The sequence below is a fragment of the Herpailurus yagouaroundi genome, unplaced genomic scaffold (genome assembly GCF_014898765.1).
Source record: "Herpailurus yagouaroundi ecotype Mexico unplaced genomic scaffold, PumYag 77, whole genome shotgun sequence".
NCBI lineage: Eukaryota > Metazoa > Chordata > Mammalia > Carnivora > Felidae > Herpailurus > Herpailurus yagouaroundi.
The window spans coordinates 46,050,537-46,077,143 of record NW_024412388.1 but is presented as its reverse complement, the minus strand read 5'-3'; the positions used below and the strand labels follow the sequence as shown (position 1 = coordinate 46,077,143).

Below are 26,607 nucleotides of genomic sequence, written 5' to 3'. Positions count from 1 at the left end.
CTGTGTCTCCCTCTCTCTCTGCCCCTCGCCCGTTCATGCTCTGTCTCTCTCTATCCCAAAAATAAATAAACGTTGAAAAAAAAAAAAAAAAAGGCTTTGCTGAGCTAGGAACCCTTGAGTGGAGAAGCCAAGGAAGTACGCTAACTAGGCATCGAGGACAGGGAGGGTGAAGGGCTTCACGTGTGTGTTCTCTCTCCAGTTCTCACAATACTCACCATGAGATAGAAACTCTTTTCTCCATTTCACGGATGAAAAATTAGGGCTTTGAAAAGTTATGTGACTTGCACAGGTAAGTGGACAAGTGGCAGAACTCAGAGTCAGATGCAGCTCCCTCTGACCCCAGGGACCGCTGCTCCTCGTTCTGATGGCACCAGGTCTGGTTGTACAGTCACTGACAGCAAGGACCATTGAACGTCCTCAGCTCTTTCCCAGGCACATCTGCTTAGGTACGCCCATGCAGCTCTAATACTCCCCCGTGTGATAGAGCTGGTGTTCACTCTAGAAATGAAGAACCTGAGGCTTGCATAAAGCTTGGCTGATTTTCCCAGAAGTGCTATTTCTTTGGACATTCCTTAGGTTCTTATCACATAGTGTTGTACTTTGGGTCTCCCTCACTAAACGCCCAGCTACTTCAGGGTAGAAACTGTGTCTGATCATTTTATATACCCAGCCCAGGGGTCTGGCCCGTGGTGAGTGTCCCCCTCGGACTGCACTGAAACCCGTTGCTTAAAATACGTGGATGTTTTTTTCTACCACACCCTGCTCCCTTCCATCTCCTTAACTGTGTAACCGAACAATCTACTCGGGCCAAATGTCCTTCTCCCACTTAGCAATTTGCTATCTCCCATCCCCCCTGGCCTGGAATTCTGCCCTCAAGATATCCTTTTGGCTTAAGCATACATGTAGGCGGGGTCCCATGTCTGCAGAGGGTGGTTCTGTTTCACCACAGTGGATGTCCACGTGCAGCTCAGAGATACTGTGTGTTGGGTTCCAGACCATAGCGACAAAGCAAATGTTAGCAATAAAGTGAGTCCAGTTTTTTGGTTTCCCAGTTCATATAAAAAGTTGTGTTTAGGGGCGCCTGGGTGGCGCAGTCGGTTAAGCGTCCGACTTCAGCCAGGTCACGATCTCGCGGTCCGTGAGTTCGAGCCCCGCGTCAGGCTCTGGGCTCATGGCTCGGAGCCTGGAGCCTGTTTCCGATTCTGTGTCTCCCTCTCTCTCTGCCCCTCGCCCGTTCATGCTCTGTCTCTCTCTGTCCCAAAAATAAATAAACGTTGAAAAAAAAAAAAAGATTAAAAAAAAAAAGTTGTGTTTATACTGTGGTCTACTAAGCGTGAAACATGTCTAAAAAAATGTACATACCTTAATTTATTTTTATTTTTTTTTTAATTTTTTTTTCAATGTTTATATTGAAAATATCACGAGATCGTGACCTGGCTGAAGTCGGACGCTTAACCAACTGTGCCACCCAGGCACCCCTACGTACCTTAATTTAAAAATCTGTTGCTAAAAATGCTAACCGTCTTCTGAGCTTTAGTGAGTCCTAATCACTGATCACGGATCACCATAATGAATAATAATGAAAAAACTTGAAATGCTTCGAGAATTACCAAAATATGATCCAGAGACATTAAGAAAATGTTCTTGGAAAAACAGTGTTGATAGGCTTGCTGATGGCAAGTTGTCACAAACCTGTTTGTCAAAAACGCAGTGTCTGTGAATTGCAATGAAACAAGGTAGGCCTGTATTTGATGGGCATCTTGGAAGGTTTGAAGGTGGAAACAGGATCTTGTGAATGGACAGGGCAGAGCCTGAAGTTGCCTAGTTAGGGGAGGGAACTATGGGTGGTCCCAGGGGTACATCAGCTCATTTTTAAGTGGTGGTGTGGAAGCAGGGGGACGGTTGATCAAACAAAGCTACAGGAGAGGTTTGCTTCACATCTTTGCCTAGATGCACTTACAGCAAGAAACCTAGTCATCAATATGTTATTTGAGATGGATCAGCTAATCTTTCTGAACCTGGCTTTTTTCCTTAACCCTTTTGTGTCTCCTGTCAATCAACAGTGCATTTTCCATTTCGCTGCCTGATTTAGGTAAGTGACATTCACTTACTACTGGCACAAAACTACTCAGTACTGGCATATTCAGAGGCAGGGAAAGAGAAGTAGTAATCCTTCCTTCATTCCATAGTTAATGAAAGTTTGAGACATAAAGATCAAAGACAACATTTTATCCAACAGTATAACTTACGTTGGGGAAGATGGATAACGTTTCTCAAGTGCCTACTATATACCAGGCCTCTTAAAATTCCAGAAAAATAGTATCTTTTTAGGAAGCTCTAGGATCCATATCCATGCCTTAGTGATCTGGGATTTGTACTCAAGTTTCTCTGATTACAAAGCTCGTGCATTTTACATTATACCACACAGCTCTTGTAGGATTTGACAGCCAAATCACCCTAATTAAGACCTAATGAGTTGGACATGATCAAGTTGCAGTACACTGACTAGCTGAATCAAGGATGGGTCACTGGAATATTCTTTGCTATAAAAACAATAATGCACAGATTAGTACATTGTCTGATCCATAGTATGATCTCAGTACATGTACAGTGAGTTGAATCTGCCAGTAAGAAGGCCATGTGTTGTTTGCTGTTTTTGTTTGTAAGCCTTAGCCATGGTGGTACTTTGATTTCACTCTGATTAGGCAATTCAAATATATATTATATTTCAGAAATATGAGTTTGCTGTACTAAATAACAAGTGAAGGTTATATAAATAAGCCTGGTAAAATCATAGGTCCCCCCCCAAGTTTCCTTGGTCCACGTAAAAATCCAAAAACCCAACACAGAATAGACATGCATTGTACTCGCAGCCAAATTTATGCATAATCAAATATGAATTATGAAATTATTATACTAGAAAGTCTCAAACTCATTCAAGTGGTGAATCACTTAAACATGGGATTCTATGTAAAGCACCAAGGAATGTGAATATCCCAAACTGAAAATGTCCAATTATGCACTAAGGTTCAATTTTATGCAAGATTATTATAGAAGAGCAGTTACCAATGGTTTGAAATCAAAATTAAGGAGGAAAAAAACATGAATATTTTACTTAAACTGTCTTTTTCCAGGATTTTGGAAAAGCCCTCTTACTGTTCTAGAAGTAAAACATCTTTGCCTAGTTCCAGGATGATGGGGAGCTATTCTGAAGATGACCCTTTCAGCAACTCATATTTTCTGAAAACATGCATGAAATTAAATAGACATAAATATGTGTGTGTGTATTTGAGATACTAGGGCATGCCACTATTTTTTTAATCTCTTAATTGAATTTCTCCCCAAATGGAGATTCTTTTTGCTCTTTGATCCTTCCAGCCTGTGTTCTATGATCAGATTTTGATAAAACAGACATGGGGAGACACCTGGATAATTGGGTATTAAGGATAATGGTGGACATTGTGGATAATTCGGAAAGCCCAGAAATTTGTATGAGCCATACCTAATAGTGGACTATTTTGTTCGTGTCTTGACCCTAGAACTTAGGTCTCAGGAAGTTATTATCTATGATAACATCGATATAAATGAAAAAGAATCCAGGTAAGTCATTTTACCTCATTGGTCATCCCTACTGATACCTAATCCATTTCCTGATGGTTTACCTCATTGGTCATCCCTACTGATACCTAATCCATTTCCTGATGGTTTACCTCATTGGTCATCCCTACTGATACCTAATCCATTTCCTGATGGTTTGTTAAATATGGTCAGAGGGCCACCTCTTCAGAGCCTTAGAAACTGGATAAAAAGTCAGATTCTGATGTCCCTCCCGTCACTAAGAAGGGAAAACAGTGAATAATGTAGGTGATCTAATGGTAGTAGGTGATTCAGAAGTCACTGGAGCTTTGGAATCTGTTTCTTGCCTTTGAATCTAGAGACTTGAAACTCATTTTAATGCAACATACCCTGATTTAATAACCTCCTATGTACAAGGCAACACGGAGGATAGCGAGCAGTGTTTGACGGAGCCTCTATCCTCAAAGACAGAATAACCATCTAACCAGAAAGAAACCATCCTGAAACTTGATGCCCCCCTCTCTAGCTACTTGTTTTCTGTCCTCTCCCCCTCAACTAAATGACTGAAAAGAAAGGTCTCCTCTGCTTATCCTTGATTCATTTAGGGTTCTAATTTTTTTTTTTGTACTTAAAAACACTATTGCTATAAATAGTCTTATGTCTTCTGTGAATATGTCCTAGAATTTTCCTAGCAGATAGTCAGAAGGGAAGAGAAATGCCGAAGGGAATGCAAATTTATAAGAAAATGCCAACTTATTTTCCAAAGTGGTTGTACCAATTTACATTCTTCCCAGCTGTTTGTAAGGGGAATGTTGATCCACATTCTCACCAACACTTAGCACAGAGAGAATTCTTAACTTTGCCAATTTTGTGGGTATAAAATACTAAGTGTTGAACCCCTTTTAATATTCACCATTCATATCTTCTATCGAAGGCCAGTTCATACCTTTTTCTTCTGTTTTCTTATTGCATTGATGGTCTTTTTCTTATTTATTTATAGATTTTTTAATGCATTCTAGATATCGTCCCTTTGTCAGTTATATATGTTGCAGAGACCTCCCCCATTGTAGCTTGACTTTGCAACATTCTTCCTAGTCTTCTAATGAACAGAAATTTTTCATTTTAGTGTACTTGAATTTAGCAACTGAGTGTTGCTTTGGCATCTTTAGAAGAAATCTTTATCCCAAGATCATATGATATCCTCCTATATTTTCTTCTAAAACTGCTGAATTTTTTGCCTTTTACATTTAAACCTTAGACGTATCTGGAACTGAGTTTTGTGTGTTGGTACTATAATGAAGTATCAATCTAATTAAATTTTCTTACGTGTGGATAAATGTCCTGCATGATTAATTGAATAGTTACACCTTTCCCCATGGATATACAATGCCATCTTTGTCAAACCAAGCTTCCATGTCTGAAGGTCTGTGCCCATGCTCTCTATTCCAGTGTCCTTTCCATCTTAATAGCCTGGTGCTCTGAAAGAGTAGTTAGTAAGATATTAGTACACAGAGGGGCACCTGTGTGGCTCAGTCAGTTAAGCATCCAACTTTGGCTCAGGTCATGATCTCATGGTTCATGAGTTCCAGCCCTGCATCAGGCTCTGTGCTGACAGCTTGGAGCCTGCTTGGGAATCTCTGTCTTTGTCTACCCTTCCCCCACTTGTGTTCTCTCTCCTCTCTCTCTCTCTCTCTCTCTCTCTCTCTCTCTCTCTCTCTCTCTCCTCCCCTCCCCCTCCCTCCCCCTCTCAAAAGTAAACATTAAAAAAAGATATTAGTACCCTGAGAAAGTAATTGCTATCAGTGCCTTGACATGTTTTAAGACATGATTCATGCCTAATGTACAGTTAAGTTCTATAAATGTCCCATGTGCACTTAAGAAAAATACGCCTTCTCTAATTGTTTGATACAACAATCCACTTAGGTTCTTCAAATCATTCTCTTGTTAAAATCTGTAGATTTATGAATTTTTAGATGTTGGAGCCATCAATATTTGAAAGAAACAGCTTCAAATCTCACACAAACACGGCAGACTTGTCAATCTCTTCCTAAAGTTCTGTCATGTTTTGTTTGATGTATCCTGAGGCTCTTTTGTTAGTTGCTTACAAAATTAAAAATATAGTGAACCTAATGTTTCTTCCTCATATGGTAGATGTCTCTATCCCTAATACTATTAATAACAAAAATAATACATAGTTCTTACTGGGGTCCATAACTGTTATATACATTTAATATGTATTAGTTCATTCAGTCTTCACCACCATCCCATGAGGTAGATACTATTATTACACAAACATTTCAGAAGAGAGACTCAGGCATAGAGGTTGTTACTTGCCCAAGTTCACAGAGGTAGTAAAGTGTAGAAACAGGATTCAAACCCAATCCAGTAGTAGAGAGTTACTACTACACAATGTTGTATCTCCTAGTGATGCTCTGTCTTAACGTCTAATTTGCCTGATATATATCTACTGGAACTTTCTTTTAGTTAGGATTGCCCTACTATATTTTTAATCCTTTAATTTTCTGTTTTCCATATTCTCATTCGTTGGGTCTTGAATAAATAGCCATAGAGCTGCATTTGGCTTTTTAAAATGCCAATATAACAATCTGTCTTAACTCCTACCTTGACCTTGGCCTAAGGTTCAATCTCCTGAAATACTGTGGTGCTGATGCTAGCATTTCCCATGGGACAAACTGGCCATTTGTGCTTGCATACTGCTTGCTGCTGTCTGGTTTCAGCTTAGTTGGCGGGGGCTACTAAGGTACTGTGCACAGTACTTACTCTAAGGGTAAAGTGTAGCAATTTTCTAAGACACTTGAGTCTAGTAGTTTTGTACTGGGAGAACCCTTTCAGGATACTCTTCTGCCCTACAGCCAAATGAGGAAGTCCAAACTCTGAGCAAAAGGACAATGTAATCAGAGCTACACTTCAGGAAGAGTAAAGGGATCCTTCTCCAGAATGCTTTGGAGAGAATGTATGAAGTAATACATATGTTAGAATGTCATTATGATCGCTCAGGTGAAAGATGATCAAATGTTCTCGGGTGGTGAAAGAAATGAAAGAGAGAAGAGATTTCAGGGGAGAACTTACATGGATTTTGTTAAACTGTGAAATCCTCTGGTAGAAACCACATCCTCCTCATCTCTATTATCCAGATCCTAATATAGCACTTAGATGATGGTAGGTACCCAAGGAATATTTTGTGCATGAACGATGTTTACCACATCAGCCCTGTCAAATTCTGAACTAGACCTTCTTCATGTGATAGAGTAAATCTGTAGTTTGGCTTCACATAAAGTAATTATTAAAGGCATTTGTAGCAGATAGAACACTGGTGGAAAGAAAGTAGCAGAAGGGAGAGGGAAGATGATACCTCAATTCCGTTTTTCTTTTCTTTTTTAATGTTTATTTTTGAGAGAGAAAGAGAGAGCATGAGCTGGGGAGGGGCATAGAGAGGGAGACACAGAATCTGAAGCAGGCTCCAGGCTCTGAGAGCAGTCAGCACAGAGCCCGACGCGGGGCTCGAACCACAAACCGGAAGATCATGACCTGAGCCGAAGTCGGACACTTAACTGACTGAGCCACGCAGTGCCTCGATACCTGAATTCTTATAAACTTGGCTAGTTTGCTTGTCATACCTTGGTAGGTAGGTATTAAATTGAGGAGAAGCCTAAACAGCTCTAGATTCAGTTGTCACTAGGTATTCCAGACCTCTGCTTTTTATTTCCTTTTGTTCAGTAGAAGGTCTCTTAGGGGATTAGCAAGGGAAAGAAGAAGAGGGGGATCTTGAAAAGGACACTGGTACTGGAACATGGCACCAGTGAGACCTGCGGCATATCCTCTTACTTCTCTGAGCCTCTGTTTCTTACCCATGATATGGTAATAAAAAATCCTCATCCTGCCAGATGCTTTAAGCTCTCTAACTAGATCCCTAGGAAAGCTAAAATAAGTTGACAAAGGGGCAGAGTGGACCATAATATTCACATGGCTAGCATGGATAGAAATTGGTAGGACCTCTCTGAAAGAATAATTTGGCCGTATGTATCCAAAATGCCCACACCCTTTACTTTACCCAGTAATTTGACTTCAAGCAATAAGCTCTGGTGAAAAAGGAAACAAAAAAATTTAATGCATAAAAATGTGTATCTCAGAGTATTTATAAAAAGATGTTTAAAACCACCCACCCAAATACTGAAATATATAGTAATCTGCCAAGTATATGACCGTTACATATATGCTAAATATATACTAAAGAATTTCTAATGACATGGAGAAGTGTTACTCTATAATAACAATTAAAAAATAGAATGCAAAACTGTATGTATAGTATGATCTCAATTCAATTTTTAAAAGTGCTAGGAAAGATGTTTTAAAGGAAACTTAGAGGTCTTTGAGAGGTCAGATTATGCTTATTTTGTCTCTTTTCTACATCTTCCAATTTTTTAAGTACTCAGAATTGTCACTGTGAAAACTAAATTGGTTAACAGCATAAAACTTGACACATAGGTGCTCAGAAAGTTTTTTTAAATTTTTTTTTAACATTTATTTATTTTTGAGAGACAGAGACAGCATGAACAGGGGAGGGGCAGAGAGACAGGGAGACACAGAATCTGAAGCAGGCTCCAGGCTCCGAGCTGTCGCACAGAGTCCAACGTGGGGCCCAAACCCACAAACCACGAGACCATGACCTGAGCCAAAGTCGGACCCTTAACCGACTGAGCCACCCAGGCACACCAGTGCTCAGAAAGTTTTAGTTCCTTCTATGATACCCTCCCCTCCCTGCATCCTTTTATTTTTTCTTTGAATGGTCTTCATTAAAAAGAATTTCTTACTGAAAATTCCAAATGTAGAAAAATAGAATGTTATGATGAACCCTCATGTACCCATTACCCAGCTTTAAAAATTACCAATTTATGGGCAACCTTGTTTACACTGTCACCTACCTCCCAATCTCCAGTATTTTTTTAATTAACATAGAGTATTATATCATTTTCATGTGTGTAATATAGGGATTCAACCATTCTATACATTACTCAGTGCTTATCATGATAAGTCTACTCTTAACCTCTTTCACCCACCGCACCACCCACCCACCTCTCCTCTGGTAACCATCAGTTCTCTATAGTTAAGAGTCTGTTTTTTGCTTTGTCCTTTTTTGTTCATTTATTTTGTTTCTTAAATTCCACATCTGAGTAAAATCATAGGGTGTTTGTCTTTCTCTGGCTTATTTCACTTAGCATTATATTCTCTAAATCCATCCATGCTGTTGCAAATGGAAAAATTTTATTCTTTTTTATGGCTGAGAAATATACCTGTGTGTGTGTGTGCGTGCATGGATACATGTTTTTTATACTACTTTTTCTTGTGGTTGTTACATACTACTTCTTGATCCATTCATCTATTGACGGACACTTGGGCTGCTTCTATATCTTGGCTGTTGTAAATAATGCTGCAATAAACATAGGGGTGATCTGTCTTTTTTCAATCAGTGTTTTTAATTTCTTTGGGTAAATACCCAGTAGTGGAATTGCTGGATCATGTGGTAATTATATTTTCAATTTTTTGAGGAATCTCTATAACGTTTGCCACAGTGGCTACACCAGTTTGCATTCCTGACAACAGTGCATGAGGGTTCCTTTTTTCCACATCCTCACAAACACTTGTTGTTTCTTGTGTTTTTTATTTTAGCTATTCCAACAGGTGTGAGGTGGTATTTCATTGTGGTTTTGGTTTGCATTTCCCGTATGGTGAGTAAGGTTGAACATCTTTTCATGTGTCGGTATGTCTTCTTTGGAAAAATGTTCTTCTCATTTTTATTTGGATTGTTTGGGTTCTTTTGTTTGTTTTTTGGTGTTGGGATGTAGGAGTTCTTTATATATTTTGGATACTAACCCATTATCAGATATGTCATTTGCAAATAGCTTCTCCCGTTCAGTAGGTTGCCTTTTAGTTTTGTTGTTTCCTTGGCCGTGCATAAAGAAGCTTTTTATTTTGATGTAGTCCCAATAGTTTACTTTTGCTTTTATTTCCTCTGCCTCAGGAGACAGATGCAGAAAACTGTTGATACAGCTTATGTCTGAGAAATTACTGCCTGTGCTTTCTTCTAGAATTTTTATAGTTTCAGGTCTCATACTTAGGTCTTTAATCCACTTTGAGTTTATTTTTGTGTGCAGTATAAGAAAGTGGTCCAGTTTCATTGTTTTGTATATAGCTGTCTAGTTTTCCCATCACTATTTGTTGAAGACACTTTTTCCGATTGAATATTCTTCCTTCTGTATCAAAGATTAATTGACCATGTAATTGTGATTTTACTTCTGGTTTTTCTCTTCCATTGATGTATGTGTCTGTTTTGTGTCTCCACCGTATTGTTTTGATTCCTATACCTTTGTAGTATATTTTGGAATGTGAGATTGTGATACCTCTAGTTGTATTAATCTTTTCAAGATTGCTCTGGCTATTTGGGGTCCTTTGTGGTTCCATACAAATTTTAGGATTGTTCTAGTTCTTTGAAAAATTGCTGTTAGTATTTTGATAGGGATTGCATTAAATTTCTAAACCAACAATATTGGTTATGTCAATCATTGAACATGGAATAGCTTTCGATTTGTGTCAAAGATTACAGGTCTTTCATCTCCTTGGTTAAGTTTATTCCTATTTTATTTTTTCTGCAGTTATACATGGGATTGCTCAATCTCTCTGCTGCTTCATTGTTATTGCATAGAAATGTAACAGACTTCTGTATACTGATTTTGCATTCTGTGATCTTAATTCATTTATCAGTTCTAGCCATTTTTTGGTGGAGTCTTTTGGGTTTTCTATATATAGCATCATGTCATCTACAAATAGTGAAAGTTTTACTTTTTCCTTACCAATCTGAGTACTTTTTCTTCTCTGATTGCTGTGGCTAAGATTTCCAGTACTCTGTTAAATAAAAGTAGTGAGGGTAGATATGTTTGTCTTGGTCCTAATCTTAGGGGTAAGGTTCTCAGTTTTTTACCATTGAGGATGATGTCAGTTGTGGGTTTTTCATTTATGGCCTTAATTACGTTGAGGTATGTTCTTTCTAAACCTACTTTGTTAATGTATGCATCGATGTTGTACTTTGTCAGATTTTTTTTCTGCATCTATTGGAATGATCATGTGGTTTTTATCCTTTCTTTTGTTGATATGACATATCATGTTGATTGATTTGTGAATACTGAATCACCCTTGCATCCCAGAAGTAAATCTCACTTGATTGTGATGGATTTTAATGTATTGTTGGGTTCAGTTTGCTAATATTTCATTGAGAATTTTTACATCTATATTCATCGAAGATACTGACCTGTAGTTCTCTTTTTTTGTAGTGTCTTTATTTGGTTTTGGAATAAGGGTAATGCTGGCCTCATAGAATGAATTTGGAAGCTTTCCTTACTCTTCTGTTATTGTTTTTTTTTTTTTTAATAATTTCAGAAGAATGGATATTAACTCTTCTTTGAAAGTTTGGTAGAATTCACCTGTGAAGCTCTCTGGTCCTGGGCTTCTGTTTTTTGATTATGGATTCAGTTTCTTTGCTGGTAATCAATTTGTTCAAATTTTCTATTTCTTCTTGATTCAGTTTTGGTAGGTTATATGTTTCTGGGAATTTTTCCATTTCTTCTAGGTTTTCCAATTTGTTGGCATATAATTTTTCATAATATTCTCTTACAATTCTTGTATTTCTGCAGTGTCTGTTGTTTCTGCTCTTTCATTTCTGATTTTGAGTCTTCTCCTTTTTTAGGAGTCTAAAGATTTTTATCAATTTCATTTATCTTTTCAAAGAAGCAGCTCCTGGTTTCATCGATCCTTTCTATTATTTTTATTTTCTATATTGTTTATTTATGGTCTAATGTTTTTATTGCCTTCCTTCTACTGGTTTGGGGGTTTTGTTCTTTTCCTAACTCCTTTGGGTGTAAAATGAGGTTATTTTTTGATATTTTTCTTGCTGCTTGGGTAGGCCTGTGTTGCTATAAGCTTCCCTCTTAGAACAGCTTTTGCTGCATCCCAAAGATTTTGGACCATTATGTTTTCATGTTCATTTCTCTCCATGTATTTTTCATTTCCTCTTTGATTTCTTGTTTGACCCATTCATTGTTTACTAGCATGTTATTTAACCTCCCTGTATTTGAATTCTTTCCAGATGTTTTCTTATGGTTGATTTCTAGTTTCATAGTGTCTTGATCAGAAAAGGTGCATTGTATGACTTTGATCTTCTTGAATTTGTTGAGACTTGTTTTGTGGCCTAATATGTGATACGTGCTGGAGAATGTTCCATGTGCACTTGAAAAGAATGTGTATTCTGTTCTAGGATGGAATGTTCTGATAGTATCTGTTAGATATATCTGACCCAATGTGTCATTCAAAGCCACTGTGTCTTTGTTGATCTTCTGTTAAGATGATCTGTCCATTGATAAAAATGGGGTGTTAAAATCCCCTACTGTTGTATTACTGTCAATTGTTATTATCTGCTCTATGTATTTGGGTGCTTCCAGGTTGGGTGCATAAATATTTACAATTATTATATCTTCTTGTTGGATTGTTCCCTTTATGATTATACAGCATCCTTTGTCTCTTGTTACAGTCTTTATTTTAAAGTCTATTTTGTCTGATATAAGCATTGCTACCCTGGTTTTCTTTTCACTTCCATTTGCATGATAAATGCTTTTCTATCGCTTCACTATCAATCTGCAGGTATCTTTAGGTCTAACATGTTTCTCTTGCTGGCAGCATATAGATGGGTCTTGCTTTTTTTTTTTTTTTTTTTTTTTAATCCATTCTGTCACCCTGTGTCTTTTGATTGAAATGCTTAGTCCATTTACATTCAAAGTAATTTTTGGTAAGTATGTATTCATTGCCATTTTATTTGTTCTGTGGTTGTTTTACTCTGTTCCTTTCTTCTCTTGCTCTCTTCTCCCACAGTTTGCTGGCTTTATTTAGAGACATAGTTGGATTCCTTTCCTTTATTCTTTGCATATCTATTACTGGTTTTTTACTTGTGGCTACCATTAGGTTTATATATAACATCTTTTGCATATGGCAATCTATACTTCATTTATGGTTGCTTAAGTTTGAACCCATTCTTTACTCCCCTCCTCCCATTTTATGTAGATGTGTCATATTTTACATCCTTTTATTTTGTGAATCTCTTGACTGATTTTTTAATTTTTTTTTAACGTTTATTTATTTTTGAGACAGAGACAGAGCATGAATGGGGGACAGGCAGAGAGAGAGGGAGACACAGAATTAGAAGCAGGCTCCAGGCTCTGAGCCATCAGCCCAGAGCCCGACGCGGGGCTCGAACTCACGGACCGTGAGATCGTGACCTGAGCTGAAGTCGGACACTTAACCGACTGAGCCACCCAGGCGCCCCTTGACTGATTTTTATAGATATACTTATTTTTACTACTTTTGTGCTTCCTACTTTACTCCTACTTATGGTCTTTCCTTTCCATTCAAAGAGTCCCCTTTAATATTTCTTACAGGGTTGGTTTAGTGATCATGAATTCCTTTACCTTTTATTTGGGAAATCCCTTATTTCTTCTTCTGTTTTGAATGATAGCCTTGCTGGATATAGTAGTATTCTTGGCTGCAGGGGTTTTTTTCTTTCAGCATTTGAATGTATCATCTCACTCCTTTCTGGCCTGCAGTTTCTGCTAAAAAAAAATCAGCTGATAGCTTAATGGAGTTTCCCTTGCATGTAACTGTTTTCTTTTGCTGCTTTTATTTTTTTTTTAATTTTTTTTCCCAACGTTTATTTATTTTTGGGACAGAGAGAGACACAGAGCATGAACGGGCGAGGGGCAGAGAGAGAGGGAGACACAGAATCGGAATCTTTTGCTGCTTTTAAAATTCTCTCCTTGTCACTCTTTTTTTGCCATTTTAATCACTATGTGTCTTGGTGTGGACCTCCTTGGTTTGATTTGGTTGGGAACTTTCTGTGCTTCCTGGATCTGAATGTGTTTCTTTCCCTACCTTCTGGAAACTTTCAGCTATTATTTCATCAAATAAATTTCTGCCCCCTCATCTTTGTCTTCTCCTTCTGGGATCCTGATAAAATGAATGTTAATGCACTTGATGCTGTTGCTAAGTTCCCTAAGTCTCTTCGTTCTCCCCCCACCCCCCACCATTCATCTTGCTTCACATACTTTGTCCTCCAGGTCTCTGGTCAGTTATTCTGCTTCCTCTAACCTACACTTTATTCCATCTAATATATTTTTAATTTCAGTTATTGAGTTCTTCATCTCTGACTGGTTCATTTTTATGTTTTGTCTCTTTGTTGAGGGTCTCACTGGGGTTCTCCACTCTTTTCTCAAGTCTGTATCCTTATGACCATTACTTTAAATTCTCTATCAAGCATATTACTTATTTCCATTTTGCTTATATCTGCTACTGGTTTTGTCGTGTTTTTTTCATTTGGGACACATTCTTGTCTCCTCATTTTGTCTAACCCTTCATGTCTGTTTCTATGTGTTAAAAAGTCATGTACACCTCCTGCTTTTGAAAGTAGTGGGTTTATTAAGAAAAGGTCCTACAGTGCCCTGCAAGGTATTGTCCCCTGTTCACCAGAACCTGGTGCAGCTGGGGTCTCTCCTTTGTGTGTTGCATGAGCCTTGCTGCTATGGCTGAGGTGCCTTTGGCTCAAGTCCAGTCATCTGCAATGGCTCTCTACCTGTTGTAGGCAAGATTTGGTCCCTGTGTTTTTAGGCTAGACTCGGGCTTCCTTGTGTTTGAGTTGACTCAGACCAGGCATTTGCTAGAGATGCAATAGCACTGAACTGCAGGAGAGCTCCCCTGTGTTGTCCTGAGAAGCTTGTTGGTGGGCAGGGCCTGTAATCATACCAGATGTCTGCCCCCAGCCTGCTGCTGGGGCCACAGTCTGACTGGTATGTATGATTATCTTCCCCTCTCCTGGAGCAGTTTGCAGTGTGCTGGCCCCTGTTGGGTCTGCTTGCACACTGCCAGGCTTGTGGCACTGCTTTGGACAAGCTCCAGTCAAGTGCTGAAGAAGTCAACAGGAGGAGGCAGGGGTGGGTGTGGTGCCAACAAGGTCCACCCTCTGAGAGGGGACCTGCAACTTCGCAGGCTGGGTTGGAAGGGGCAGATCCACAGAAGTGCATGGGGGCGAGGCGATTGGTGTTAGCAAGCTAGGTGGAGAGTGTTCACTGCATTGGTTCCCATAGGTGTCAAGCTTGGGGGTAGGAGAGGAAATGGTGCCCACCTACTCCTTTCTTCCTGGAGAAGATCCCTGTCCTTCCAGCACATGTTCTGAGATTAGTAAACAACTATCCTTCCCTTATGCCCCAGGTGTTTTTTTAAACTGTTGCTTCTATGGTGTATCCCTTGGAACTATTTGTTGTGCTGTCTCTTTAAAGAAAAGGACACTGCTTTTTCTAGCCCTCTTTGCTCTCCCAGAGTTGATGGCACTTTTTTTTTTTTTTTTTTTGATCGCACTGATTTTTAAACTTACAGGTGTTAAGCCCAACTGAATGTAAGAACTCATGAAATTTGGCCCCTCTAGTTTTCAAAGCTAAATGTCATTGGGGGGTGGGGTTCATCTTCCCCATGCCTGGGGTGTCTGTTTCTTTCCTTTCTCCTTGCCCACAGCATCCCTCCCTCCTTCCTCTGTACAGTCTTGAGGGTGGGTCTGTTTAGCTTCCTACAGTGACTCTGCCCTTCTGAGCCTCTTCCATATGGCCTCTTCTCTACATTTAGCTGTACAGAATCTGTTCTGCCAGTCTCCAGATTATTTTCTGGATTTTTTACACTGATGTGGGTGTTACCTAGTTGTATCCATGGGACCAGGTAAGCTTAGGGTCTTCCAACTCCACCATCTTCCCCGGCTCTTCCCCGCATCCTTTGCTACTAATGTTAAACACTAGTTAGATTTGTCTCATCTCACAGTAATGATTAATATTATTCACGTTTTAGAGGCAAGGAAACTGAGGCTCAGGAAGGGAAATGTGATTATAAGCAGGTTGATCTCTTGCTTCTGGTTTCAAATTTGGATCACCACACATCAGAGGTCAGCAAACTATGGCCTGTGGGCCAAAATAGCTGGCCACTTGTTTTTGTAAATACAGTTACAACAGCAGAGTTTAGTAGTTACCATAGAGATGATATGGCTTTCAAAGCTTAAGATATTCACAATCTGGCCTTGACACAGATTATCCAAATATACTTCTAGATGATATTTTAATTTTTTTGTAAAACATAATTGTCCAGAAAATGCTGACATTTCCATAAATGTTTTAGTTCAATCTTTATCTACTTGCTCAAAATATTTTTCTCCTCAGAAATGAAGATAAACTAAAAACTTGGAAGCCCAAGTTTTTGATGGCAAAGGAAAAGAAAGAGAAAAAAGGTGTTGAAGAATATGAAAGGTAGGTACACAGGTGCATTTACATTATAGCTTATCTGTTGAAATTTGCACCTCTTACTAGTTGTGTGACCTTAGGCAAGTCATTAAATTTGATTTTCACATTCCACATCGGTCATGTGAGAATAATAGCACCTACATCATAGTATAGTTGAGAGGATTAAAAGAGACAAAGAATATAAAAACGTAAAGTGCCACACACATTTATCTTCATCATCGTTGTCCATACTTTTGGTGGATAGGGAGTAAGGAAAACTTTCAAGCTAGCCTTTATCAAATGAGGAAAAACCTTCATCTTCTTTTAGGCTGTAAGAACTTTTCCTCTATAGATGGAACTTAAATTAATAATACACCAATTAGAACTTAAACTTTGAGAAACTGTGATCACATAACCAGATTAATTTCCCTGGAACACAATTCTAGCTATGACTACATTAGTGTTATAATTTAAAAAGTATATTGCAACTCAAGATCTAACCTTCATTCATGTGATTCGAGTTCCCAGAGTTGGCTATGGAGGAGGTGATGTTTTTACTGTCCCAGATGGTTACTATATGATCTGTGCTCTGGTCTTCTCAATTGTTAGGATAGGGCACTTTCCCCAAGACATCTATTAAACAGTCATTGAGCTGGGAACACTGTGTGATTTGTCTGCTCTAGGAAACCTGTCTAGAAAAGTACTATAAGGGAACCCCAAAAGGAAGCAGACATCTGTCTATATCAAATTTAAACTCAGAGGATGGCATAAAATGGCCATCTTTGGGTTTAGGCTGATGTAACTTTTCCCAAGTTCAAAAGATGTATTCAGAGACTAGAAAAGCATCTCTCCACCTAAACTTCATACTTTTACTTAGCATAGTAAAATAGAATTCCACGAGGGGCGCCTGGGTGGCGCAGTCGGTTAAGCGTCCGACTTCAGCCAGGTCACGATCTCGCGGTCCGTGAGTTCGAGCCCCGCATCAGGCTCTGGGCTGATGGCTCAGAGCCTGGAGCCGGTTTCCGATTCTGTGTCTCCCTCTCTCTCTGCTCCTCCCCCGTTCATGCTCTGTCTCTCTCTGTCCCAAAAATAAATAAACGTTGAAAAAAAAAAAAAATAGAATTCCACGAGAGAAAGTTTCAGTGAAATTGTTGACATCTCCCGCCCCCTCCCCCTCCTCCCGCAAAAGTTTAGTATTTTAATGTACACATAAGTCTTTTCGGGAAACAATTTTCTAGTGCCTATTAAGTTCTTACAACAAGCTGATATTATAGTTTACTTTTATTTTCAACGGAGTAAATTTTACATTGCAGTTATTAGGGCTACCATATTCCTATTGATTGATGTATCAATTTCTATGTCCTTTTTGTTCCTTTTAAAGTGATTTCTGTCGTAACTTACTCTACCAACAAGAAATGTTTTCTATATTAGTTCAACCCTTTTATTCTCTATTTTATGATCTCTTTCTGAATCGATGAGGACAAGTTTTCAGAGAAGTTGGGGAAGGATATAAAGCCATGCTATAAAGGCATAGAAATAGCCCACCTTCTAAGATGTTCCAAGATGTAGAGTTTGTGTATGGGTGTGTGTGTGTGTGTGTATGGAAAAGGTAGATTGGGGCCAAATTAGAAAATGCCCTGTGTACCACCCTAAGGAATTTGCCTTTATCTTATGGGCAGTTGAGACAGATGAAAGATGACATGATCAATTACATTTTAGAAAGATGACTCAAGAGATCAGTATGCAGATGGATTTGAGAAAGGAAAGGCAAAAAGAAGATGGTATCTCAGGCAAGAAATGAAATGTGTCAGTGGCTGTAGTCTTGGGACAGAATGAAACAGATGCAGGAGACACTCCTGAATAAAACTAATATGACCTGCCTTTTTTCCTTCTGTCAATATATTAAACTGCTAAAAAAGCACCAATCCCCACATGAAGAACAGGAAGGAGGAAATGGGAGGAGTTAAGAGGGTATTCAGTCTGCTGTATCTATCCCCTTTTATGTGCTGACAATTTTGCACCTATTTTGTGGCAACTTGCTTTATTTTCTTAATTCAGTTCTTCTCCAGAACCATTCTGCAAACAGGACAGTTCTCTGATTGAAACACATAGATTTATGATTTTTGTAAACAAGTTAATTATACTTTGAAGTCTGATTTAGAAAAGTTTCTTGTTTAACCAATTTTATTTTATTCCAAATTATCTTGGTATCCAAAAAGAAACCACAACTTTTTAATTACAGGAAAAAGCAACTGGTATTACTCACCCTGCTCAGTTGTTCTGACACCCTGCTCTAAGTGGAAACATACATATATATATATATATATATATATATTTCTATACACACCTAGATATATAGGATTATATGATTTTAAATAAAAGTATACATATACACACAAAATTATACCTGAATTTATCCTGAAGTAGAATGAGTTTATAGATTTGGAAACTTAAGCCTTTTATTATGATACATTCAACCCTGTCTGCGTATTTCTTGCCCCTTAATCTCCTAGAAATTTCTTTAGAAGCAAGAAGCAAAACTTAGAAAAGATCAGAATGGAAAAAGAAGAAAAACGTTTTAGAGAACAATTTGAGGTATGTTCTCCTCTGAAGGTAATTATTAATTTAAAGTAGAAATTCCTAGCCTTTAATATTGTTAAAGATTCTACAAGAGTTTTGCACCTCTGCCTCTGGGGTAGATACGATCCACTACTGATAACTGCTATTTCCTGATGCATTTCTATATGATCATGCCTTTGTACATGCTAGCCTCCCAGAAAAATTCCTGAGTTATTCTTTAAGGCTCTGTTCACATGTTACCCACTCTGCCTAACAGCCTGTGTATGTGTGTGTATTCTGAACTAAACTCGAGTCCTCACTGAAGGAGAGATTTTGTCTCATTCCTTGCTTCCCAGGTCCTCACATACCTGGATACAGCGTTCACTGAATGATTGAATGATTAGATAAACAAATGAATAGCTGAATGAGTGAATGAAGGAAGCAGTATCTAAGGCTCCTTGACTTTTTCTGTCATTAAGAATCCATGGAGGATTTCCTGAATTCCAAGGTTCAAACGGTTCTCCCTTCTGATTTCATATACTGTCACCAGGAGATTGTTTTAATTTAAGAAATATGAATAGCCTCCCAGGTCCCAGATCCTGGATTGAGAATGTGTGCATCCTGCTCATAAAACTTGGCCAAGTCACTACTAATCCCCATTACCAAATGGATAAAGGTGAGGCTTCCTATCATGGCATAGAAAGCTCTTCATGTCATACCTTTGCTTGTCTTTCTGGTTTTATTTCCTGCCATTCTTTATTTACCTTGTACTTCATGCTTTGGCAACAACCTATGCATAGTTCTGTCCTCAATCACCTGTCCTACTTTTCCCTTCCTCTAGGCATTTGCTTGTTCCATTCCAACTGTCTGGTACATTCTTGTTACTTTCCGCCATCTGACTAGCTCTTACTCATTTATCAGCCTCCAGTTAACTCATCTTCTCTCCTCCAGGAAGACCAACCCACACTTGCTCATTAAGGAAATTACTCTTCCTCTATATACCTCTGTATTTGAGCTTATTACTATTGCAATTATGTGTTCACCAATTAACCGATGAGCTCTTAGAGGACAGAGTTAGCTTTATATCCATGTGTGGAACAGAATAAAATTACCTTTATAAATGTCCAAAAATGTTTTTGGACTGGATAAAAAAGGGAATATACATGACTCCCTCGTAATCATTCATAACTCCTGCTTTTTTAATAGAGTGTGAGCAAGTGGGTAAGAGGGGCAGAGTGGGGAAGAGAGAGTCTTGAGCAGACTTCACCCTCAGTGTGGAGCCTGACCCAGGGCTCAATCCCATGAGGTGAAGCAAAATCAAGAGTTGGGATGCTCAACTGACTGAGCCACCCAGGTGCCCCAGTAACTCCTGCTGTGTACCAAAGCTGATTTAGAGTTATTATATCTAGAAACTGCTATGAAATTATTTAACTGCAACTGTGATGTTAGTAGTTTAGGTGAAAAACGATTGTTTCTAGCAAGTAACAATTTTTGGAAAGACCCTACATTCCGTCTAGTACTTTTCTAACTATATTTGTGACTGTCTCATATGGGACAGAAATTCACATTGTCCCGTGTGTATGATTCTATTCCTTATTACCTGTGGTGGGTTTTCTTATATCATTAGAAAAACTATGCCATTGCAGTAACTTGTATTCAGCTAAAATCATGTAAGATTAGTGCCTCATTGGTACTATAGACTGAGGGTACAAAGGATGAATAAAACGGTCTTCCATTTTATAAGACAATATGTTTATTAAGTACACACAAAGTGGTGCAATTAAACAAAATTACACATGGCAGTCATGAAAGTCTCCATGTTAAGAGAAAAAGATACTGCAGTATGAAAACCCCATGAGCAACGGCCTGGAAATATAAAAGGTGCATGGTATATTCAGGATCATCCTATAGCTTGATGTGGCTTCATTAACAGGGCAGAAATGGAAGCATGAGAAATGACAGTCTGCAAAGGACCCTGAATATCAAGCTGAGAAATGTGGATCTTAGTGTGCAAGTAATGAAGAATCTTTAGCACTTGACAGGAAAGTGACCTGATCAGATTTTCATGTTAAGAAATCACTGTAGTCATAGTGAACAGTGGCCTAGAAACCAGGGAGGAAACTATTACTTTGTTGGACAAAAGCAAGATCTATCTTGTGAATCAGATCCCATCATTTATCATCCAAATTTACATTTCTGAGAGTGGGAGGTAAGTATGTGTAGAGATATTAGGTATAAACAGACTGTCCTGAGCAGAGGGAGCTGTCCAGCCACTCTAATTTGGTGAAGCAGATGTCTGAGTCACCAGATTTCAATACATTAGAAGGTGATGCACCTATAAATGTATAGGCTGGCTAGTTTATCACACACATTAAGGTCAGACATTGAATTCCTCCTCAGTTTGTTTCACAAACGCCTGTCTTTTGACCACAGAAGGAGAGTGGGAATTAGCCCCCATTCCTACTACTTTATACATAAGCCCAGAGAGGAAGGGTAGAAAGAGTGCCACCTAGCAAAGCTAGGTGTGTAAGAACATTATAAACTCTAAAGCGCTACACAGATTTTTCTCTTCCCCTCTTATTTTTTAAACTTCTCCATTCCTGAGTTTGGGGGTAACTTTATTACTGGAGTGGTTAACATACCTATTTCTTTACACCCATGTTAGAGATCTCTCATCCACCAAAATTTATTCTAGTACAATTAGATAACAGGGATGAAAATACTTTGAAAATATGATTATACCAAATTAAATGTGAGATTGTGGCATTTTACTATTATGTCCTCCATCAATTTTGTTAGAATAAAAACTATGCACACATAGTCTGACTAGTAATTTCTTGTTTCAGTATGATAAAGAGATTACTGTCATCAACACAGCAGTGGCATGTTCCAGGAATTCAAGAAATGGAATGTTTGATTTGCCAATAACCCCTGGAGAAGAACTGCAAGTCATTGACACCACTGAAGAAAATCTAGTGATTTGTCGCAATTCTAAAGGCAAATGTAAGTTACTGGCTTATCACCCATAAAATTTCAGTCACTGTTTAAGAAAAATCTGAAAGCATTCTATACCTCTGAGACTAGTAATAGTGATTTTTGTTTCTATAGATGGATATGTACTACTTGAACATCTAGATTTCAAGTAAGTGGTTTGATTTTATACTACAAATCATGAATCCTAAATATAAGACAGTGTTGTGTATGTCAGTCTCAAGGAAAGACTACCCAATTTATTTAAATTCCAGAAAAGTTGTAAGGATTACTTTTATGCTCTGTATAGAAGTCTGATAACAGGAAACGCAGTAATAGTCTCTTGCAAACTGGGTAAGAAATCTACCACTCACTACTCCACGGGCCTCTACCTTTCTGTTTTCTCAGGCATCAAGGTTGGTCGCCTTAGGAAGATGAAGCTCCAGGGGCAGGGGTTCCACTAGGAAGGACTAATCTGAGACCTTAGTTCTGCCTCACCTGTTTCAGTTCACAGGTCAATTGGGATGGTGGGATCTGTGGAACTGGAGAAGAGAAAAACAAATCTTCCATATTTAGATGTTGGTTTTACTCCTAAATGGTTATCTTTCAATGTCTATTTCAGTATCTATTTCACTGCTGGCTCAAGAGAATGTGAAACTGTGTGCGTTAGCATTTGAGCACTTATTTAATGAGCCATAGCCAAAGTTAGAAATCATGCCTTATGGCACCTAGGCAGTTGTGCAGATGGTTAGTTTGCTTCTAATATTAGTATACGAGTGTTTATAATTTCTAGAAGATGTTGTGCATTTAAATTGCATGTAATTTAATTCTGAAAAATAAATAATGTAACCAAGGTCTTTTAAATACTCAGATTTAAGGTATAATCTTGAATGTAATTATGGCTCAGTCTTCAGGAAAAAAAAAAATCAAGGTAAAAGTAAGTGTCCTTCTGCTTTATCAGAAAACCACAATCAGACAAATGCTATTCAATATTGGCTTCCTTTGGGAACAGAATGCTAAAAAGCAATTTATTCCTAAAGAAAGAGCCTAAATTAACACAATTTTATATATATATGCTGTCAGTTTAAAACATCCTGTCATCCAAGTAAGAAAAATAATTCTATGCCTAAATACCTATTCAAATAGAATTAATGTTATTTACAGTTCCACTTTCTTTGTTTTTACATGATGTGCACTGCCTGTCCATGAGATAAATTGTACATAGGCATACAGCTGTTTTAAGCGGCTTCTTCAGCCCTGAACAACCGAACAATTCTGCTCGATTGTTTAGACAGGCTGAGTCTAGTCTTCAAGGGTGTAATGGAATTTGTCTCATGACCGAATTCTTTATACTGTGAGACTATTTTTTTAAGCTTCTAGGTTCTTTTATCTTCTTTCTCATGTTCCAAATGGCACTCACCAACAAAGGCCAAGCATAAAAAGTATCCATTAGAGGAAAGGGGAATGTGGCGGCAGGGTAGGAATACTCTAGGCTTACCTCCTCCCATGAATGCAACTGGGTAACTATCAAATCATCCTAAATACCCCAGAAATCAATCTGAAGACTGGCAGAACAAACTCCCCAACTAAAGGTGGAGAAGAGGCCACGTCAAAGAAGGTGGGAAGGGCCAGAGACAAATGGATTGTGGTCGCTACAGTGGGTAGGGCCACCTGCAGGAATTAGCACAGTGCCACACTCACTACCTCACTTGCTGACAACACCGAGCCCCACCTCCCCATGTTCTAGAAGAACTACTTTCCCAGTCAGCTTGCTTCAGGCCGTGTGGCCGGCTCCCTCCCCCAGGAGCCGGGCCCACACCCCTGGCGACACCACATCTCCAGCCCATTCCAACCTGGGAGTTTTGTGTGGCCTCGGTTCCAGTGGCAGAAGACTTAGTTTAAACGCACCACCTTCTGGCCTGGGACACTGCCCGCAACAGGCAAAGAGCCTCTGCAGACCACTGGCCTGAAGGATAAAGCAGCCCGGGCACACACAGTAGTACACAGCAGTGACCCTCCTGGAAGGGCACGAGAGGCCCCCTTCTTCACATAGCTATTAGGCTGAAGACCAGGAGACGTCGCAAGAATTTTTCCCAAATGAAAGAACCAAGACGAGCCACAGCTGGAAACCTAACCAAAATAGATACAAGTCACATGCCTGATGAAGCAATGATCATAAGCATACTCACGGGACTTGAGAGAAGACTGGAAGGTATCAGTGAGACCCTTAACACAGAGATAAGGAATAACACAGCAGAAATAAAGGGCTCAATCCATAGACTGGGAATACATTGCTGCTTGGACCCCCCTGAATTACAGCTACTCCATGAGAGGCCAGCACAGCCCTCTCACACACTCCAGGGAGAAGACCTATTGCCATGGGCATTGTAGAAGATGAGGCTACGTATGGCCTGTGGACAAGGAGGTGAGTGAGTGAGAGAGAGGCTGAGCAGAGACCTCTCCTCCAACAATCCTGTGCAGAAGAGTCAGAAATCATGTGCCCATCTTGCCACCTCATCACACAGTCACTTGTTCTGATTCAGTAGCTCAGCTCTGAGCCTCACTTTCCTCAGTAAAACAGGGCTACCCTGTCTCCCTCTCTGCCCCTCCCTGGCTCACACGCTCTCAGAAATAAATTTTAAAAAGGCTGATAACACTCAACCTGTCTACTTCACAGTGTTATCAGGCTGTCGTATTAATACAATAATATAAATGTGTCCTAAAATCCTTAATGTGCAATACTGTGTACATATTATTTTGATACCTGGTGTTTTCTGTAGGTGGAAGATGCTAGAAACAAAAATATGGTTTTGACATTCAAATCTTAAGACTTGAAAGAATGGCTGGGATGTTCTAGGTAAATTGAATATTTTCTGTTTTTAAAATATAAACTACTACCTAATTACTATTTATTGATATGGAATATGTTTTTAGGAAGAATAACTGCTTCTATCCATAATTAATGTTATGTATCTATTTCACTAATTTCAGCCACATTTCTCCCATTCTTTAAATCACAGCATTCAAACCAAGTATCTCATTATTTATCTATGAGGTTTATTAAGGTCAACACTGTAACTAATACTTCGGTGCTATCAAAGCAGATGCCATCTGTCTCCTACAAACCCTAACCTAGCATAAAACTTCAATAGAAAGATGGACTTTTTAATTTTATATAAACAGATAAAGACATCAGCATCCAAAGGTACTTGACCTTAAAGGAGGCTAACATTGGCACACTCAACTTCACGTAGGGGCCAGGCCTCCAGCAACCTGTATGCCTGCCCCAACAAGACCTTCCCTTCCTCCTTTTGAGAACCTCTGAAACGTTTGCTCTTCCAAGAGGACAGAGTTTTCTCTTGACCAGGCCCTCTCCTGTACATCTTCAAAACTTTTGAAAGAATAGGAAGAGAAAAAAATGAATATATAATAACAAATTCCTAAGAAGTGCTTCTTTGGGGACAAAAGAGTAGGGATTATTTTTTTTTTTCACCTTCTTCAAACTTCCTGTACTTTACAAATTTCCTACAATAAGTATCCATACCCATGCAATTGAAGAAACAAAAACATTTTAACTAACAAAAGCAAATCTCTTTAAAGTCTGTAGAAGGCAAATTGAAATCTTACATGTTTTTCAAGCAGATTACCATACAGTATTTTTCAGATAGTTGGCATTTAGAGAAGTATGAGTGGTGACCATTTTAAGTACATAGGCTCACATCCACATTGTTCGTTTTCTACCCTACAAAGCCTTTAGTGTAAAATTCTGTTGTTTTTACACTGAGGTCCTTTCCCTTCCTATCCTATGGTTGGGGTTAGCAGATTTTTTTCCTCTGTGATTTGTATGCACTGGTGTTATTCCTGTAAAATTAAGGTCCCTAGCCAGTTGACTTTTCATCACAGGGGCCCTTAAAATAAGAAGAGGAAAGCAGAAGAGCCAGCCAGTCAGAGAAAGGTAGTGACAGAAGAGGCAGGAGAGATTCAAGCACGAACCGCCACCCCCCACCCCGCCGTGGCGGGCCTTGAAGCTAAAGGGAGCCACAGGCTAGGGAATGATGGTGGCCTCTAGAAGCTGCGAATGATCCCTAGCCAATAGCCACACAAGAAATGGGATTTCAATCCCATAGCAGCATGCACCGAAATTCTGCCAACAATCTGAAGCAGCCTTGAAACAGACGATTCCCCAGAGCCCAACCCTACCAGTGCTTTTGTGACCTTGTGTCACAGCCTGTGTGACCTGAAGAAGCAACACCAAACTTCTGACGTACAGAACTGTAAGATATTAAACTGGTGTAAAGTCACTGGTTTATAATAATTTGTTATGGCATCAAAAGAAAATACAGTGGCTAAAGTTAGAAACTACAATGTACAACAAAAAGTAGTACGAAATCTTCAAGGAATCACAGGCAATCTTTTCCTTCAACAGCTTTCTCTCTATTAACTGATGTGTAGAATATTAGCTTAATGACTGAGCAGAAACAAAAACAGCTTTCACATTAACCAGAGACTTTAATTTGATCTTGTGAAAAAAGCTTATAAGCAATCAGGCTGCTTTTCTCTTTTGTGTTTGTTACCTGTGAATACGCACAGTGCAAATATGAATCAGGGAGAACCTAGAAGTATGAAGTGCCATGTAGTTCAAGATGACAGCTTCACCACGTGGTTACTGGAAGACAGAGCCTTCTCACTGATCATTCGACACCCACAAAAAATACCTTACAAACAAAACTGAAATTTGAATCTCTGGTTATTAAAACACAAAAGCACTCAAAGTCAGGGCTTTTTTCTTTTTCTTCCCGAAATCGTAAAAAATGATCCCAATTTCAACAGTTTTAAAAAGATTTTTTAATAGGTTACCAAGTGCTTCAACAGGTCAATGTGTCAGCCAATGGGATTTTTTTTTTTTTTGTCTTTTTCAAAGATAGGCTAGGCAAGAATGAACACAGGATACTCTTAAAATTTTTTGGAATAATAGCCAATCTTGTATTTTCTTAATAAATTTTTTTTAAATGTTTTTTCAACGTTTATTTATTTTTGGGACAGGGAGAGACAGAGCATGAACGAGGGAGGGGCAGAGAGAGAGGGAGACACAGAATCGGAAACAGGCTCCAGGCTCCGAGCCATCAGCCCA

General features: G+C 38.9%; 1 protein-coding gene across 1 annotated transcript in view; it reads left to right on the top strand.

Annotated features, from left to right (window-relative positions):
- Nucleotides 1–22,348, top strand: part of FYB2 (FYN binding protein 2) — a 129,655-nt gene extending 107,307 nt beyond the window's left edge. Inside the window, exons 14-20 of the mRNA XM_040470375.1 lie at nucleotides 2,064–2,092; nucleotides 3,540–3,600; nucleotides 15,888–15,974; nucleotides 18,461–18,542; nucleotides 21,353–21,509; nucleotides 21,615–21,648; nucleotides 21,885–22,348. Of these exons, the coding sequence (XP_040326309.1) occupies nucleotides 2,064–2,092; nucleotides 3,540–3,600; nucleotides 15,888–15,974; nucleotides 18,461–18,542; nucleotides 21,353–21,509; nucleotides 21,615–21,648; nucleotides 21,885–21,906 (472 nt within the window). The 3' untranslated portion in view covers nucleotides 21,907–22,348. The remainder of the gene's footprint in view (nucleotides 1–2,063; nucleotides 2,093–3,539; nucleotides 3,601–15,887; nucleotides 15,975–18,460; nucleotides 18,543–21,352; nucleotides 21,510–21,614; nucleotides 21,649–21,884) is intronic.
- Nucleotides 22,349–26,607: the final 4,259 nt, after the last annotated feature.